At 38.5% G+C, this 14,463-nt stretch overlaps 1 protein-coding gene across 2 annotated transcripts in view; it reads left to right on the top strand.

Moving 5' to 3' along the window:
- LOC140121357 (interferon-induced, double-stranded RNA-activated protein kinase-like) overlaps positions 1-14,463 on the top strand; it is a 31,502-nt gene that overhangs the window by 9,957 nt on the left and 7,082 nt on the right. For both annotated transcript variants that reach the window (XM_072140815.1, XM_072140817.1), the window contains exons 8-20: positions 1,081-1,184; positions 2,247-2,379; positions 3,082-3,143; positions 5,721-5,793; positions 6,392-6,432; positions 7,066-7,138; positions 9,394-9,446; positions 9,524-9,592; positions 9,977-10,099; positions 11,564-11,677; positions 11,906-12,080; positions 13,499-13,642; positions 14,200-14,289. In XM_072140815.1, the coding sequence (XP_071996916.1) occupies positions 1,081-1,184; positions 2,247-2,379; positions 3,082-3,143; positions 5,721-5,793; positions 6,392-6,432; positions 7,066-7,138; positions 9,394-9,446; positions 9,524-9,592; positions 9,977-10,099; positions 11,564-11,677; positions 11,906-12,080; positions 13,499-13,642; positions 14,200-14,289 (1,254 nt within the window). The remainder of the gene's footprint in view (positions 1-1,080; positions 1,185-2,246; positions 2,380-3,081; positions 3,144-5,720; positions 5,794-6,391; positions 6,433-7,065; positions 7,139-9,393; positions 9,447-9,523; positions 9,593-9,976; positions 10,100-11,563; positions 11,678-11,905; positions 12,081-13,498; positions 13,643-14,199; positions 14,290-14,463) is intronic.

The raw sequence follows: 14,463 nt of genomic DNA on the forward strand, positions 1-14,463 counted from the left end.
CGGAGCCAAAATGGTGGCGCCGCCGGCCCTTTAATGCCGCCAGCAGCTTTGCGGGTGTTAGCGACGGGCGTTTGCTTCATTGTGAAGCAAACGCCCGGTGAGTATGAAGAGGGCTCAGCCCGTGAGCCCTCTTCATACTCCCCCATGCGCAACAAGACGTAAGGGTATGTCTATGGGGTTAAATACCTGTATCTTGGGTTTTAAGTCACACAGAGCCACTTGCAATTTTAAAGACGAGAAATTGGATCATTATCTCTGGTTGCATACCCAACTTTGACTTTAGTTTCCTGTATCTCTGATTCTATAGTACACAAAACAAAAAGCCTGGTGTAAGAAGACTCCACACCAGTGGTGTAACTAGAAGCTGATGAGCCCCAGTGCACTGTCTGTGCCAGGCCCCCGGCTATAATGTATGGTTTATATTATTAGTCTTCTCATATGGGAAAGTGACACCATAAGGGCCCCCTAAACCTCTCGGGCCCAGGTGCGATCGCAATCTCTGCACCCCCTAAAGTTACACCCCTGCTCCACACCAATGGCAAAGAGTCACTCTTTCCTTATTTGCATATGATTTTAAAGGTGATTTTTTTTTTTTAAATGGGTAAACGGGCAGGTTTCTTAATAGAATAAAGTGCTAGAAACGTTATATGGTACCCTACTTGAAGGGCCTTTTTTATTGTGAAGATCAAAACACAAAATATTTGTATTGCTGTTATTGCATTGGTTTGAATATAGAATAAGCATGTCATTTTATGCTGCAAGGAAAATGTCATAAAATACTGTTACAGTATTGCTATTTTATAGTATTTGTTTTTGTTTATTTCTAAGGGTGAATTATTTCAATACATTATATTTCCCCCAAAATCCTGACACTAAACAACAACAACTTGTCCCAAAAAACAATCCCTTATAAACTACTGTATGTTGGTGGGGTTAAAAAAGGAATGACTCTCAGAAGGCAGCAGAGACAGTGATTAATACACTAAAACCCCTCATCATTGGAAGTCATTGTTCACGATTAAAGTACGTTATTGCCCATTAACATTGTCAACCACTCATTTTTTAATATTGTTAATGTAGGTTGACCGAAATTATGTTGGATTGTTCAATGAATTTTGCCAAAGAAATAAATGCTTGGATTATAGCTTTGTGGATTCACAAAGAGGACCTTCTCATCTGCCAGAGTAAGTGAAAATAGCATATAAAGAAGCACTTTTCACCCCCGCTGTCCACTTCTGGTCCAGTATCTGGCCATAACTTCCAAACTGTAGAAGTAGTTTTCGTGTACTTGATATGAACCAGAGTCTCATAGGTTCGCACATAACAATTGCAGGTGGGGGAGTTAACTTGTAAAATTTACCAAAGTCTCCACCAGTGGACCTAGCCTGATAAAACCTTCTTAAAGGTTATGATTAGAGATGAGCGAGTATACTCGTCCGAGCTTGATGCTCGTTCGAGTATTAAGGTACTCGAAACGGCTCGTTGCTCGGACGAGTATTTCCCCTGCTCGAGATCGAGCATTTAATTAAACAAACACAGTGAAGAACAATGAAGAATAGAATAAAAACAGTGAACACAGTGAACACAGGATCATTTAAGTGAAAAACGCAGTGAAGAATAGATTACAGATGTTCGGCACATCTGCTTACTTGTCGGGAGATACACGCGGAACGGGGAGACATCGGGCGCAGCAGAGACACATCGGGCGCAGCAGAGACACATCGGGCGCAGCAGAGACACATCGGGCGCAGCAGGGAGACATCGCACGCAGCAGGGAGACATCGGGGAGACTTCAGTGGAAGCAGAGGAGCGGATCCCGGGACAGCGTATCTCCCGACAAGTAAGCAGATGTGCCGAACATCTGTAATCTATTCTTCACTGTGTTTTTCACTTAAATGATCCTATGTTCACTGTTTTTATTCTATTCTTCACTGTTCTTCACATCTGATAACTTGTCGGGAGATAATATACGCGCGGAACAGTGAAGAATAGATTGCAGATGTTTGCATACATCTGATCACTTATCAGAAGACATTCATTTTCAATTAAATAACACATTTTATTCCTGAACCATGGTCCCTTTGAAAAATGCTCGAGTCTCCCATTGATTTCAATGGGGCTCGTTATTCGAGACGAGCACTCGAGCATCTGGAAAAGTTCGTCTCGAATAACGAGCACCCGAGCATTTTAGTGCTCGCTCATCTCTAGTTATGATACCTCGGGCCAAACTTTTTCTTTTGTTGTAGATTTTTCAGCAGTGTGTTACTTGGTCAAAGAAAATTCCCAGAAGCTGAAGGCAAAAGCAAGAAAGAAGCAAAAAAGAATGCTGCATATTTGGCATTAAAAGTACTTAAGCAGGAATATCCTAGGGATCTTGAGGTATACTTCTACTATATTGAGTACATTTTGCTGAAAGTCCACAGTGAGCATTTCCAACACAAATATTCTTTATTTGTAAATTGCTAATAAGCGTGTGGCAGTAAGAAGACAAGTCTTTTGAACATGCATTACAAATAGCTGAAGTTTGTGTGAGTCTTTACATATCATATAAGACAACAACCCTGACAGAATAGTATTTTAACATTATTTTGGCGTCCTTGTGGAAATAAAAAATCACTATGGGGGTTAGTACAAGCCTTGATAAAGTAAAATTTCCTGACGCCTACAGACAGCATCACATATTTAATGTAACAAGTTTCTCTTTGTTTTATAGTTCTACAGATAAAAGCTACATTCACACGAAAGTATGGGAGACGTATATACAGCATATATATACGTCCCCCATACACGGCAATGGGCGCACGGCACCCTACGGGAGCGGTGCGGTACAGCACATGTGTGGTACCGTTCCGTAGCCGGGAGAAAGATAGGACATGTCCTATCTTTCTCTGCAATTCAGCGCTGTGTGCAATGTTTCTCTATGGAGAGGGGCGGGTGTGAGCCCTTCTCCTCTCCCAGTCGCTAACTGGAGTACCAGAGTTTGGTTTCTTCTGTTCCGAGTATTCGAACATGGCAAGAGCTTTATTATCAGTTGGTACTTTCCCAATCTCATTTTGCCAAATTTATTTTGAATCATTCTAGCTACAAAAGATCGCAGAACTAGATGACGAAGAAGTGGAAGAAAATAGTCCTGAGCCTGAAAGGTAACTTTTCATTGTAGAATGCATATTTCAACTGGTTCGCTGTACTTTCACACTTTCTTCTAAATCAATGTAATGCAAATTTGCTTTGATTTGAAACCCTTAATGACTGCTGTCTGTATAGAATTTTCTAGGCTTTGTTCCCAGACCAGTTTATTCCCTCTTATGCCTCAGCATCTAAGGTGTTTGTCAGAGGCAGCTCCTTGCGTCAGCATGGACTTTTAGCTATGTCATTCTACTGTAGCACCTGGGGGTCTGCCTAGAGCCCCCAAGACTGGCATAGACCCTTTCTATTGGGTGATACCAGAAATCCTACTTCCCTCTCTCAAGATCTCAGCTAGCTCAGTTGCATCTGTTGTCATCCTCTTGGTGACATCCGCAGTCATGTCCTGTTCACAGAAAGTTACCGCTTCAGCATTGACCGTACAGTCACTTGCCATGTGAAACATAATCCGTTTGTATACCTTCCACTCAGGAGGGGATGTTTTTTGGTTTATGTGGAAGTAGTTGCTTTGAAAGAATAAAAGATTTTACTGTTCATATTTGCAGACAAGTGTATGGCGGTTGCAATGGATCCACCTTTGCAATTCAATATAAAGTGTATTAACATATTTGCAGGAAAGTCCGGCAGCTAAGAGACCTTATTCTACAGAGCCATATTATTGGTAGGATTTATTAAATGTTTGTCCTTCGCTGCCTTTATTTCTATGGAAAAACTTTTAGGACGGTTTGCAGGATGATCCAATCCCCTTTTCTATTGATCGCAAGAGGATTTATACCCACCCCAGATTTTTCCCTATGCCTATAGGGAGTAAAGACTTATTAATATAAAATACATGTGTCCTTTGCTGCTACGAAGTGATGTCTCGGCTGAAGAACTTGGGTGCCGTCTTCCTGTGTCATAACTTTAATAATCTGGGAGTGGGACCAAAAAAAAGCCTAAAAGACACAAGTGGTATTTCTCAGGGCTTTTGCGCCTAGACACTGGTGTAGAAGCCCTGAAAAAAATTGCAAATGCTAGCACTTGCGATTATTTTCCTCTTTTTTTTCTACGCCAGGTGGGAGTGGAGTGCGGCCGGCCAGGGGGTGGGTGCTCTGGCTGCAGTCGGCGACTTCTCATAAGTGAAAAGTCGACACCTGTGCTTATTTGTACTTCTTACCTGGCATAGAAAAAATGCTATGCGGGGTCCCTCTGGATACATCAAGAGGCCAGTGCCTCTTGATGTATCCGGCATTTCCTTATGGGATGAAGGCTGTATATAACGTATTTTTCGGACTATAGGGCGCACAAAAAAATCCTTTGATTTTCTCAGAAATTAAAGGTGCGCCTTATAGTCCAGTGCGCCTTATATATGAACCGTACTTACAGGCAACAGCTGCCTTGAACTGTGCACAGGTCTCCTACCTGCTGGTTATTCATCCTTGTATCAGGTACGCCTTATAATGCGCTGCGCCTTATATATGAACTTAGACGTTTTAGCAGTCATTTATTGATGGTGCTTCTTACAATCCGGTGCGCCTTATAGTCCGAAAAATACTGTATGTGAGATATATATGATAATCCAAGAGCACAGAGATAGAGAAAGTGTGAGCCGAAACGTCGCTATGAATATGGAATAAATCCACTTATCTTTTTGCACAATTCTTCGTCTGGAGTGCTGTTATTACCTTTATATATAATATATAACCCTGACTGTATTTATTTAAACTCCCTAACTGTATTAAAAATTAATAGACACAAAGAAATTTTGATAATGAACATAGAAGGTTAGTCAAGACTGTACCAATGCAAATCAATTCTGGCAGGGGACACTAAGTGCTCCTCTCACCTACTTAGAAAAGTCAAATAACAAGAGCAAAAAGAACACGAGAGGAATGACATGCACAAAATTGTAGAAAGTTAATAAACCTATTTTATTGATCAAAATTCATGGTAAAACATATGTTAAAAATTATGGCTTCAGAAGAGACCAAAGTTTACATAAGCAGCAGCCATGGTACACAAGATCGGTATTTAATATAGACTTAATAAGGTAACCAACCATTACTAGATATATCCAACCAGACCACAGATGATATTCATCATTTAAATACAATATAGTAATACCAAGATACAAAACATGCATGCATTAATCTAGTATGATGGTCTGGGTCCTTGTGACCATGGTTACCTGGCTTGCAAGAGTCCCCCAACACGCGTTTCAATCCGCCGGTCTTTCTCAAGGGATCTTTGTAGAATTGTAGGAGTTGATTTTAGAAGGAAGGAGGCAATGTATAACAAATACAGTAAAATTATCACAGGCACAGTGCCAGGATGTATGAGTGAGTGTCCCTGGTGTATCCATGGTTCAATTAATGGTAGATTTCCTTTATAGATTTTTTTTACATTTAACCACTTAAAGAAAAATACAAAGTAAAATATTGGAATGTTTTCAAATACTTGTTCTGTAAAAGTACAAGAGAAGTCAATGAATAACTGCTGTGCTGAACCGCCCGTGTATTGTCTCCTAATGTGGCAACCAAATATTATTTCAATATACGGTATATGTATATACATATATCTACTCTATTATCTTGTAGTCCTGAAGCCATTTCATCCAGTGCACAGAGGACAGAAGGTGAACCTTTACATTCAGAAGGAAGTGATTCCCAGGTATAATTATCATTAACAGGTTTATATGTTATCATGAATTCATTCTGGTGTTAGGGTTTATGGTCTAGAAACAGTCTCCAATTTCTTGAAGTATCATCTCCGTATATGTAATTCTGAATCACGTAGGATGTGGTTTACAGCGGCTGTTTTTGAATGATTTTAGACCAGTTGCACACAAGTGAATTTGTTCCATCAAACTCGTCAGTACCAGATTTACAGGCCCACAGCTAACATGCCGAGTCCAATTCAGTCACTAAGTGTCTGGGCCGGTTAATCTGGCACACAAATATAGCAAAATTGATGGAACAAACCATTTCATGTGCATCGGGATAAAGTAAAAATTTGCATGATCTTTATTAGGGCCAGTTAATGTCTTTGTTATTTCTATCCGTTATTGTGAGCCAAACCCAGAAATGATGAAACGCACACAACTGGTGCAAATCTTTACATTATCTCTTTGTATTCCCTACATTCGGTTTTGGCTCAACATAACAGAAGTAAAATCTCATGCAATATCTTATATGAACAGGCCCTAAATGATCAGCTTTTGGGTTCTTGGTCTAATACATATTTTTAATTTGTTTAAAATACATTTCAGCCTTCCTCTTCAGTCAGTGAGGCTCCTTCTCAAGCACACAGGTACTAATAATTGTATCCTTTTCATATGCAAAAAATACTTAACCAAGCATTTTTTAGCGGCTCCTCTTCTTTCTTTCTTTTTGTTGTAATAGCCGTCAGTCTCGTCCATGCGATCGGCCGGCCGGCGCACACTATGATGTGTCTCTGCTGATGACGTAGTCAGCCGCGACACTGCCGCATCATAGTGTGCGCCAGCCGGCAGATCGCATGGACGCGACTGCCGGCTAGAGAAGAAAGAAAAGAGGAGCCACCGGGAGCTGCGCCAAGGATCCGAGCGCCAGAGGGTGAGTATTACGTTTATTTTTTTAAATTGCCTCTCTTTTTTGTGCTGAAAAACTCGGCTTACACGAGTATAAACGGTAATTTTAGGTGTAATGCTGGGAAGTCTTCAATTACTCAAGATTTTTCAATGAATGTAGACATCATCTTCCTTAGTGCTTAGAAATGAATATTTACAAGTTTTTTTATGCTTCCAAAGTTATATTTACTGTAATATTAAAATGAAAAGTTTACCTTTTTGTTTCCTAATATATAAATTATTAATGAGGAAATTGATTTGTATTACCTTTACTTAACAGACTGTGTTCTGATTACTTTATAAAAGTAGAAAACCTTCTCTACGTTATCTTTTAGCACAGAAGACAGTTCTTCAAACGCACAGAGCACAGACCATGAACCTGTACAGTCGGAAAGCAGTGATTCTGTGGTACTGTAAAATTTACAAACTTTGCACTAACAACAAATAACATTTACCCCAGACTTTCATTTCTCATTGTACAACAACACTGAATAACAAGCATTGCATAGCTTTAGGACTTTTTGACATGGATCATAAAAAAAATAAATAAAAACAGTAGCTAAAAGGCAATTTATCAAGTGATCTACATGCATTACATTATCCATACACAAATATAACAAATGTTTAAATTGGCGTCCCCTGGAAATGCATATTTATGTCACCTATTCTTTGTATTGCACTCTTTTATCGCATGTGCAAAGAAAACAAAAAAAAAATCTCTTTGGTAAAAATTTACGGTTTAAAAAAAAAATTGTCATCCTCTTGCCGATTGCATTAAAGGGAACCTGTCACCAGGGACCTCATTTTCACTAAAGATAGGTTGCAGAAGCCCATCACATCTGCAGTACAAATGTGTGATGGGCTTCTACAACCTGACTTGAGTGAAAATTAGGTCCCTGATAGCAGGTTCCCTTTAAGTTGGGGGCAATTCAACGGTGCCACATTTTGCACTATATCATAGAGTGTATCCAATTGGCATTAGTATAATTTTTTAGAGTAACCCTAGTCTGGAACGATGCATCTAAAAGAAACTGTAGAGTGCTCAAATAGCCCCATTAATTTTTACCATATGATCCTCTTTTTTTAAGAGATGTTATGTAGAAGGTCTCTTCCTGAGCCTTAAAAGACACCTGTCAGCTAAAAAAAACAGGACTAGCTTTACATACTAATGAAAAACTGTCCCTTCCATTAATGCCACTATATAAAGAAAAGCACTGAGGTAGCAGAACATACCAATAAGCGCTGCCACACTGTGGCACTTAGTGGTCCGATCACCGGCCATATCCTGCAGCGGTTCAGCATATTCATGATGGGGCCGTCCATGTAGTGGTGACTGCAGCAGCATCATGCCTGGCGCATGCTGCAGTCACTGTGGGCATCTAGTGTGAGAGGGGAGTGCCTGGAAGGTGCCACAATGTGGCAGCACTTATCGGTATGTTCTGCTACCTCAATAATTTTGACAGTGGCATTAATACAAGAGGGCTAGGGACAGTTTTTTTCATTAGTATGTATAGCTAGCCTTGTTTTTTAGTTGACTGGTTCCCTTTAAGAGTTGTAGCAAGTTGTTGTCCCCCACTCTTACCCTTCCTTTAAGTATCTTTGCCAGAGAAAGAAGCGCTTTGCCTCGACTGTCTGTATAAGATTGGCCTTTAGGAGCTCCTGGGTTTCACCCATTTCTGTTTATCTGCTTTCAACCTGAAAGACACATGGTGACATTCTGTTTTCTGGACCTTCTTCCTAATGTGCAGCAGCAGTTGACTTTCCTATTCCTATTTCTCAAAGCTTTATATTGCTTTATCTACAGTTGAAACCAGAAGTTTACATACACTATATAAAGACACATGTGCATGTTTTTCTCAGTATCTGACATGAAATCAGAATAAATAATGAATTTCATCTTGTTTGTACTTATGTATAATTGTATAGATGAAAGAGGCACCCTCAGGTATTTGGAAATTGCACCCAACGATGAACCTGACTTGTGCAAGTCTATGGTTCTCTTCCTTGTATTTTGGCCAATTTATTTAGACTTGTCGATGATGTTACACAAAGAAGCAGTGTGTTTCAGGTGTACCTTCATATACATCCACTTGTCTCTAATTAACTCAGATGTCGCCAATAAACCTATCAAAAGACCATGGTGGCTTAGTGGTTAGCATTACAGCCTTGCAGCGCTGGGGTCCTGGGTTCAGGTCCCAAGATAAACATCTACAGTTTGTATGTTCTCTCCGTGTTTGCGTGAGCTTCCTCCTGGTCCTCCGGCTTCCACCCACACTCAAAAACATACTGGTAGGTTGATTAGATTATGAGCACCATTGGGGACAGGGACTGATTTGGCTGCGTAATCTGTGTGCGCTATATAAATAAAGGAATTCTTATTATTTTTATTATTATTACGGACTGTCCCAAATTGTTTAAGGTGTAGTAATCTTAGTCTATGTAAATCTTTGATTTTGCAGAGCATCATCAAAATACCTTAAAAATGATTTTTCATTATTCTAACATATGGCAAACATAAATAATGTTGGTAATTCTTATTGACCTCGAACAGCAAAAAGTTTATTCTCATTTCATGTCAGATGGTGAGAAAAACATGCATAGGTGTCCTTTTATATAGTGCAAGCAAACTTTCAACTGTTTGTCTTTTTTTTCCCCCTTTCTAGGTTACTTTTCGCTCCACTACAGGCAGTGGGACTCCCACAAGCAGACCACACAGGTAGTGCTTATTCATTCTTTCTAAAATGCAGTAAATATAAAACGAAATGTTTCTACTTTGGTGTTATTTTCTTTTAGACGGATTGAGCTGGCAGCTAACTTCACAAAACGTGAACCGATGTGTGGTGCAACCACTGAAGACAAAATGTAAGTTACATTAGACACTATGAACAAAAGCTTTGGAGTTACTCATCGTATTCTTTATATAGGTATACATTTGGGCAAACCCTTCTGCTTGTGTGCATATTAGATTATATTTAGGATGTGTTCACAAATGTACAGTCTTGCCATTAGTCAAATGTGAGAATTGTAGAAGTGATCCCATTGCTTCCTGAGAGGCCAATTATGTTCATACCAGAATCAGTAGTGAAACTGGACCTATGCAGAACCTAGGTTAAAAAACTTTACATGCCACTGTTTTTATAGCTTTTCCTATAATCTGTAACATTTTTAAAAACATCTATAAAATCTACCTTCATTATATATTTGTTGATTACGGTGTTTTAAAGTTTTTTTTAATGTTTCTTGCAGTTTTCTTCAGGATTTTGAAGATATCACAAGGATTGATTCTGGTGGATATGGGACAGTATATAAAGCAAAAAAAAAGATAGAAAAAAAATACTATGTTGTTAAAAAAGTAAAGAGGCGCTCTGAGTAAGTATCTTTTATACAAATACACTTTTGAAGTCAAGATCTCTCTTCCTCAGAAAGCCCCTTTATTGTAAATGATGGTCCTGCATCCAGAGACGTCACTTACCAGATCCTGAAGTCTGATGCATGATGTCAATCACAGAAGAGGCGGCATTCATAGCTCCCAACCTTGACATCATTGTTAAACTCTCCGCCTCTTGACTTTATACAACCAATGTACAGCTCATTTCAATGTTGATTTTGTGGATGATGCCACCACACTGGGACATGAAAGAAACAAAAGCTAGACGCTATTACAATGCTTGACAATTCACTGGTTGTGGTTTATTAGGCCAGTTGCTGATGACAGGTTCCATTTAAAGGGTTCTTACTTGCCACAGTAGAGACACCGAGAAAAATGGCTGCATATACAGTTCTGAACGGCTGAAACCCCCATAAAAGCTTTATATTTTACTATGGCCAAATTGGTGTATTGTATTTATAGCAAAGTGCTAACACTATGAACTTCTGAGACACAAAGCAATCCTCCTTACTATACTGTGGTTGCCTCTGTCATTGTCGGGTTTCATTACACTTTGTATTTGTCTTCAACCTTAAAATCTGAAAAGACCCAGTGGATCCATGGCAGAAAGGTGAATCTGAGCCTTTGATTTGTACCACAGTTGCTGATGTGGGTTTGCAGTTGGATAAGGCTCATACATTGTTATAAAAGCAATTTAAGTGACCAGTACATCCATGGACATTGCATTGCCAGACTACCTGTTACCCACATAACATATTTCTTTTGATATGTGTTGAGTTTGCTAGAGCCATTCTTTTCAGTATCCGTATGCCTGCATTTATATTGGGGTCCAGGAACAAAACCTCAACTCTCTATAATGTCAGTGGGTTTTACTTTTTACTTTACTTTGGGCTGGTTTGTCCAAAACTCACTCAGGATGCAATATGTCTAGAGATATAAGATTTGTAATCTTGTGGACAATCACATTTTTGCATCTGAGAATGCCTCGTCCTATCTTTTATACACTTTGAGTAGGCAAACATATATCACTTAACTCACATGGATGGTTTTTCTGGTTATAAATATAAAAATAATTATAAAATGGTCTGAGAAATGGCACTGAAAGATCTTGGATTGGCTGTACAAATTAGATGCATGACAGCTGACTCTGCTAGTATATTCAGGACTGGCCAACCATCTAATGTGTAGGGAGCCTTCCCAAATCTCTGTACTGTAGATTGTAGATTCCATCAGAATTATCTGGCAGTAGCTTTCTTCTTTATACCCACTGAAATCGTAAGGCATGCCTCTATATGTGGAGTTGGATAGTGAAAGAGCTTTGTCACAACAGCAATCTAATGTGTTAGGCCACCTTAAATCCTATATGTGATTGAATATTGTATGTGTGTTTTGTTTTTCACTATGGTATAATGACTTATATCAATTTTTTATTGTGTCCGAAATAGGAAGGATGAGAATGAGATCCAAACCTTAGCTCGGTTACAACACAACAACATTGTGCGTTACTACCATTCCTGGGCTGGGGAAGATATCTTTACAGATAATAGTAGCAGCGGCAGGTAATGCTCTTTTTGCTCAGTATCTAAGCTTTTTGTGTTTTAATGCAATTTGTTTTTTTTCTTGAATTTTACTGCTTTAAAATAGTTCAATATAACCTACTTCTGTACATGTTCCATTTTCCATAGCTCATGAAACAAGCAAGCATTTACTGATACAGACCTGTTAGGAGAGGTCACATGCCATTTTGTAGTGAACATACAAATACAATTGTTATATTTAACCAATAGGCACAAAGTTGAGAGCCTCTTCATTCAGATGGAATGGTGTGCAAATGGAACATTGGAAAGCTGGATAAAGAAGATGAAATCCGTTGATAAAGGCAAAAGTCTTCACATTTTCAGGCAAATCATTAATGGTGTGGAGTATATTCACAGTAAAAATCTAATCCACAGAGATTTGAAAGTAAGTAACTATTTTACGGGTCATGATTTAAACTTTTTATCTCTTTCAGTGATAAGACTACTGTCAGAGGCAATCCAGCTTTTTTTTTTACTATATAGTGGACCACAGAGTAGGTCTGGACTTCATAGAAATACACTTGCAGATAGAAGTTTTTTTTTTTTTGTGAGCTTGTGTTTGAAAGAAATCCTGTTCGGCGCCCATTTATGGATTTTTCCATTTTTTTAATTGTTATATGAATAAAATACAAGTAAGAATAGACTGTAATTAAAATCACAATAAAATGTATTATTATTAAGGAGACAAGTTCCGTACCTGTATCGGGTACGTCATCAGTCCATGGATCCAATAAAAAATAATACATTTTTATTGTGAGTTTAATTATATTTGTACTTGTTTTTTAATTGTATAACAATAAAAAAGTGAAAAATACAGAAACTGGCGCCGAAAGGGATTTTTTTCAATCATGAGCTATATGCTCACAAACTTCTATCTGCAACATACCCACTGATCGGGAGACTGTGGGTCCACCAAGGGCAGCCCTGTGGATTTGGTCTACAAAAGCATTACAAGTTGGTTGTGGCTTATGACACAACCTTTCAAGGTGAGCACCTAATTGTAATTAACTACTGGAGATTGGTATTACTTAACCTGCTACACTTTATTTTCGCTTTCCACCTCTTTTTCTGTACCATAAATAGAAATACACTTGGAGTTCTGAACTTAGCACACACACTCATGCCATATGCCATGGGACTAAATAAAATGTCAGTTAGTTGCTAGAGGGAGCCATGCAAGAATGCTGATATATCCATTACTGTTGTTGATAGAGGTGATCCCAAATGTTTGTTCCTGTTCCCCAAGAATAAAGAGCAATAACGACAACAAGTCTCGGTAACATATTTGAAACTCTGAGCCTCTGAATGCTGACCATACTCTCCCCATGCCCTGACCTCAGACAGCATATGAAACCTGATAAACACCTGAATAGACAACTTCCACTTGGGATGGAGCAAGGATTTCCCTACACACAGGTTTAACCTATGGGTGGCAAACATCCCCCATGATTTTGAAAAGGAACACCATTTTGAAAATGATTAGTAGGAAACATGTAGAAAAATAAGATTAGAGCTTTTTGAACGGGAAGGGGGGGGGGGTATATTATAGGTAATATATTTCTGTACCATACAAAGTGTCACGGGAGAACACGTTCTGGACTAGTATTGCATAACCCAGCTGTTTATTAAACTTTGAAAATGAGGGACTTTGAATACCATTGTTTTTCTGACGTGTTATTTTAATTGGATCAAGACAAAAATAAAAAACTTCTTTTATCACCTTCCGCCATTTCACAATTCTACTTTAGTTTATAACGATTGCTATTACTACATTTAATAACTATTTGATCTTGACTCTTACAGCCAGCAAATATATTGTTTGCTGAAGATATGACTGTGAAAATAGCAGATTTTGGACTGGTGACACCAATAAGTGGGAAAGACGACAAGGAACAACTTTTGCGCACTGCTGGAAAGGGAACTGAGAATTACATGGCACCAGAACAAGTAACTTTTAAATAAATGTTTTACACAGTTGGTGAATGGAAATTTACATAATAATTTACCTTTACTGATCATTATGCAGGATCTTTCTGGCAGAAAATAGTTGTTTTCAAGAAGAAACACTCTGAGGTGGCTATGCCCTCTGAGCATTTTTTCCTTTTTCCAGCTTTTGTAAAATTACAATTTAGTCATTTTTGACCTGGCTATGGTGTTAATTTCTTCCCGGATAGATCAGTTTTAGTAGGCTCATTTTGCTGCTAGATTTACCGGGACACTTACAGAAGAATTATTTTGTATTTTTTTGTTGTGTTTAAAAATACGAAACAGGTGAGAATCAAAGAAAAAGAGAATGAAGAGGAATTTCTGTCGATAATTTAGTAATTTTTGAATACTTGATGTGTATATAGCACCACCATATCCTGCAGTTTTCTACAGAATCACATACATCATGGAAAGTAGAACACTGAACAGAATATGATGTTGTACAACAAATAGAACAATATTTAAATTGCTACATCGTCTCAAATTGATGTGTAATTAAAAACATGTTATCTTTGCAGGAGAGTGAAATTTATGAAAATGAAGTTGATATCTTCCCACTAGGACTGATGCTGATTGAGCTTTTCTGGAAGTTTGACAATAAATTTGAAGTACGTTGTGAATATATAACTAGTGTACATTTTGGAACTCATAACCACACTATGCAAAATAACTGTATAATGATAGGGCAACAAAAGTTGTTAAAAAAGGCAGAGTAAAGGTAAAGGAGGAAGTCAATAGTTCCCTGTGGTAAGCCACCACATTTGATTAGGACCTCTGTGTGG

Source organism: Engystomops pustulosus, chromosome 3 (assembly GCF_040894005.1).
Source record: "Engystomops pustulosus chromosome 3, aEngPut4.maternal, whole genome shotgun sequence".
NCBI classification, from domain to species: domain Eukaryota; kingdom Metazoa; phylum Chordata; class Amphibia; order Anura; family Leptodactylidae; genus Engystomops; species Engystomops pustulosus.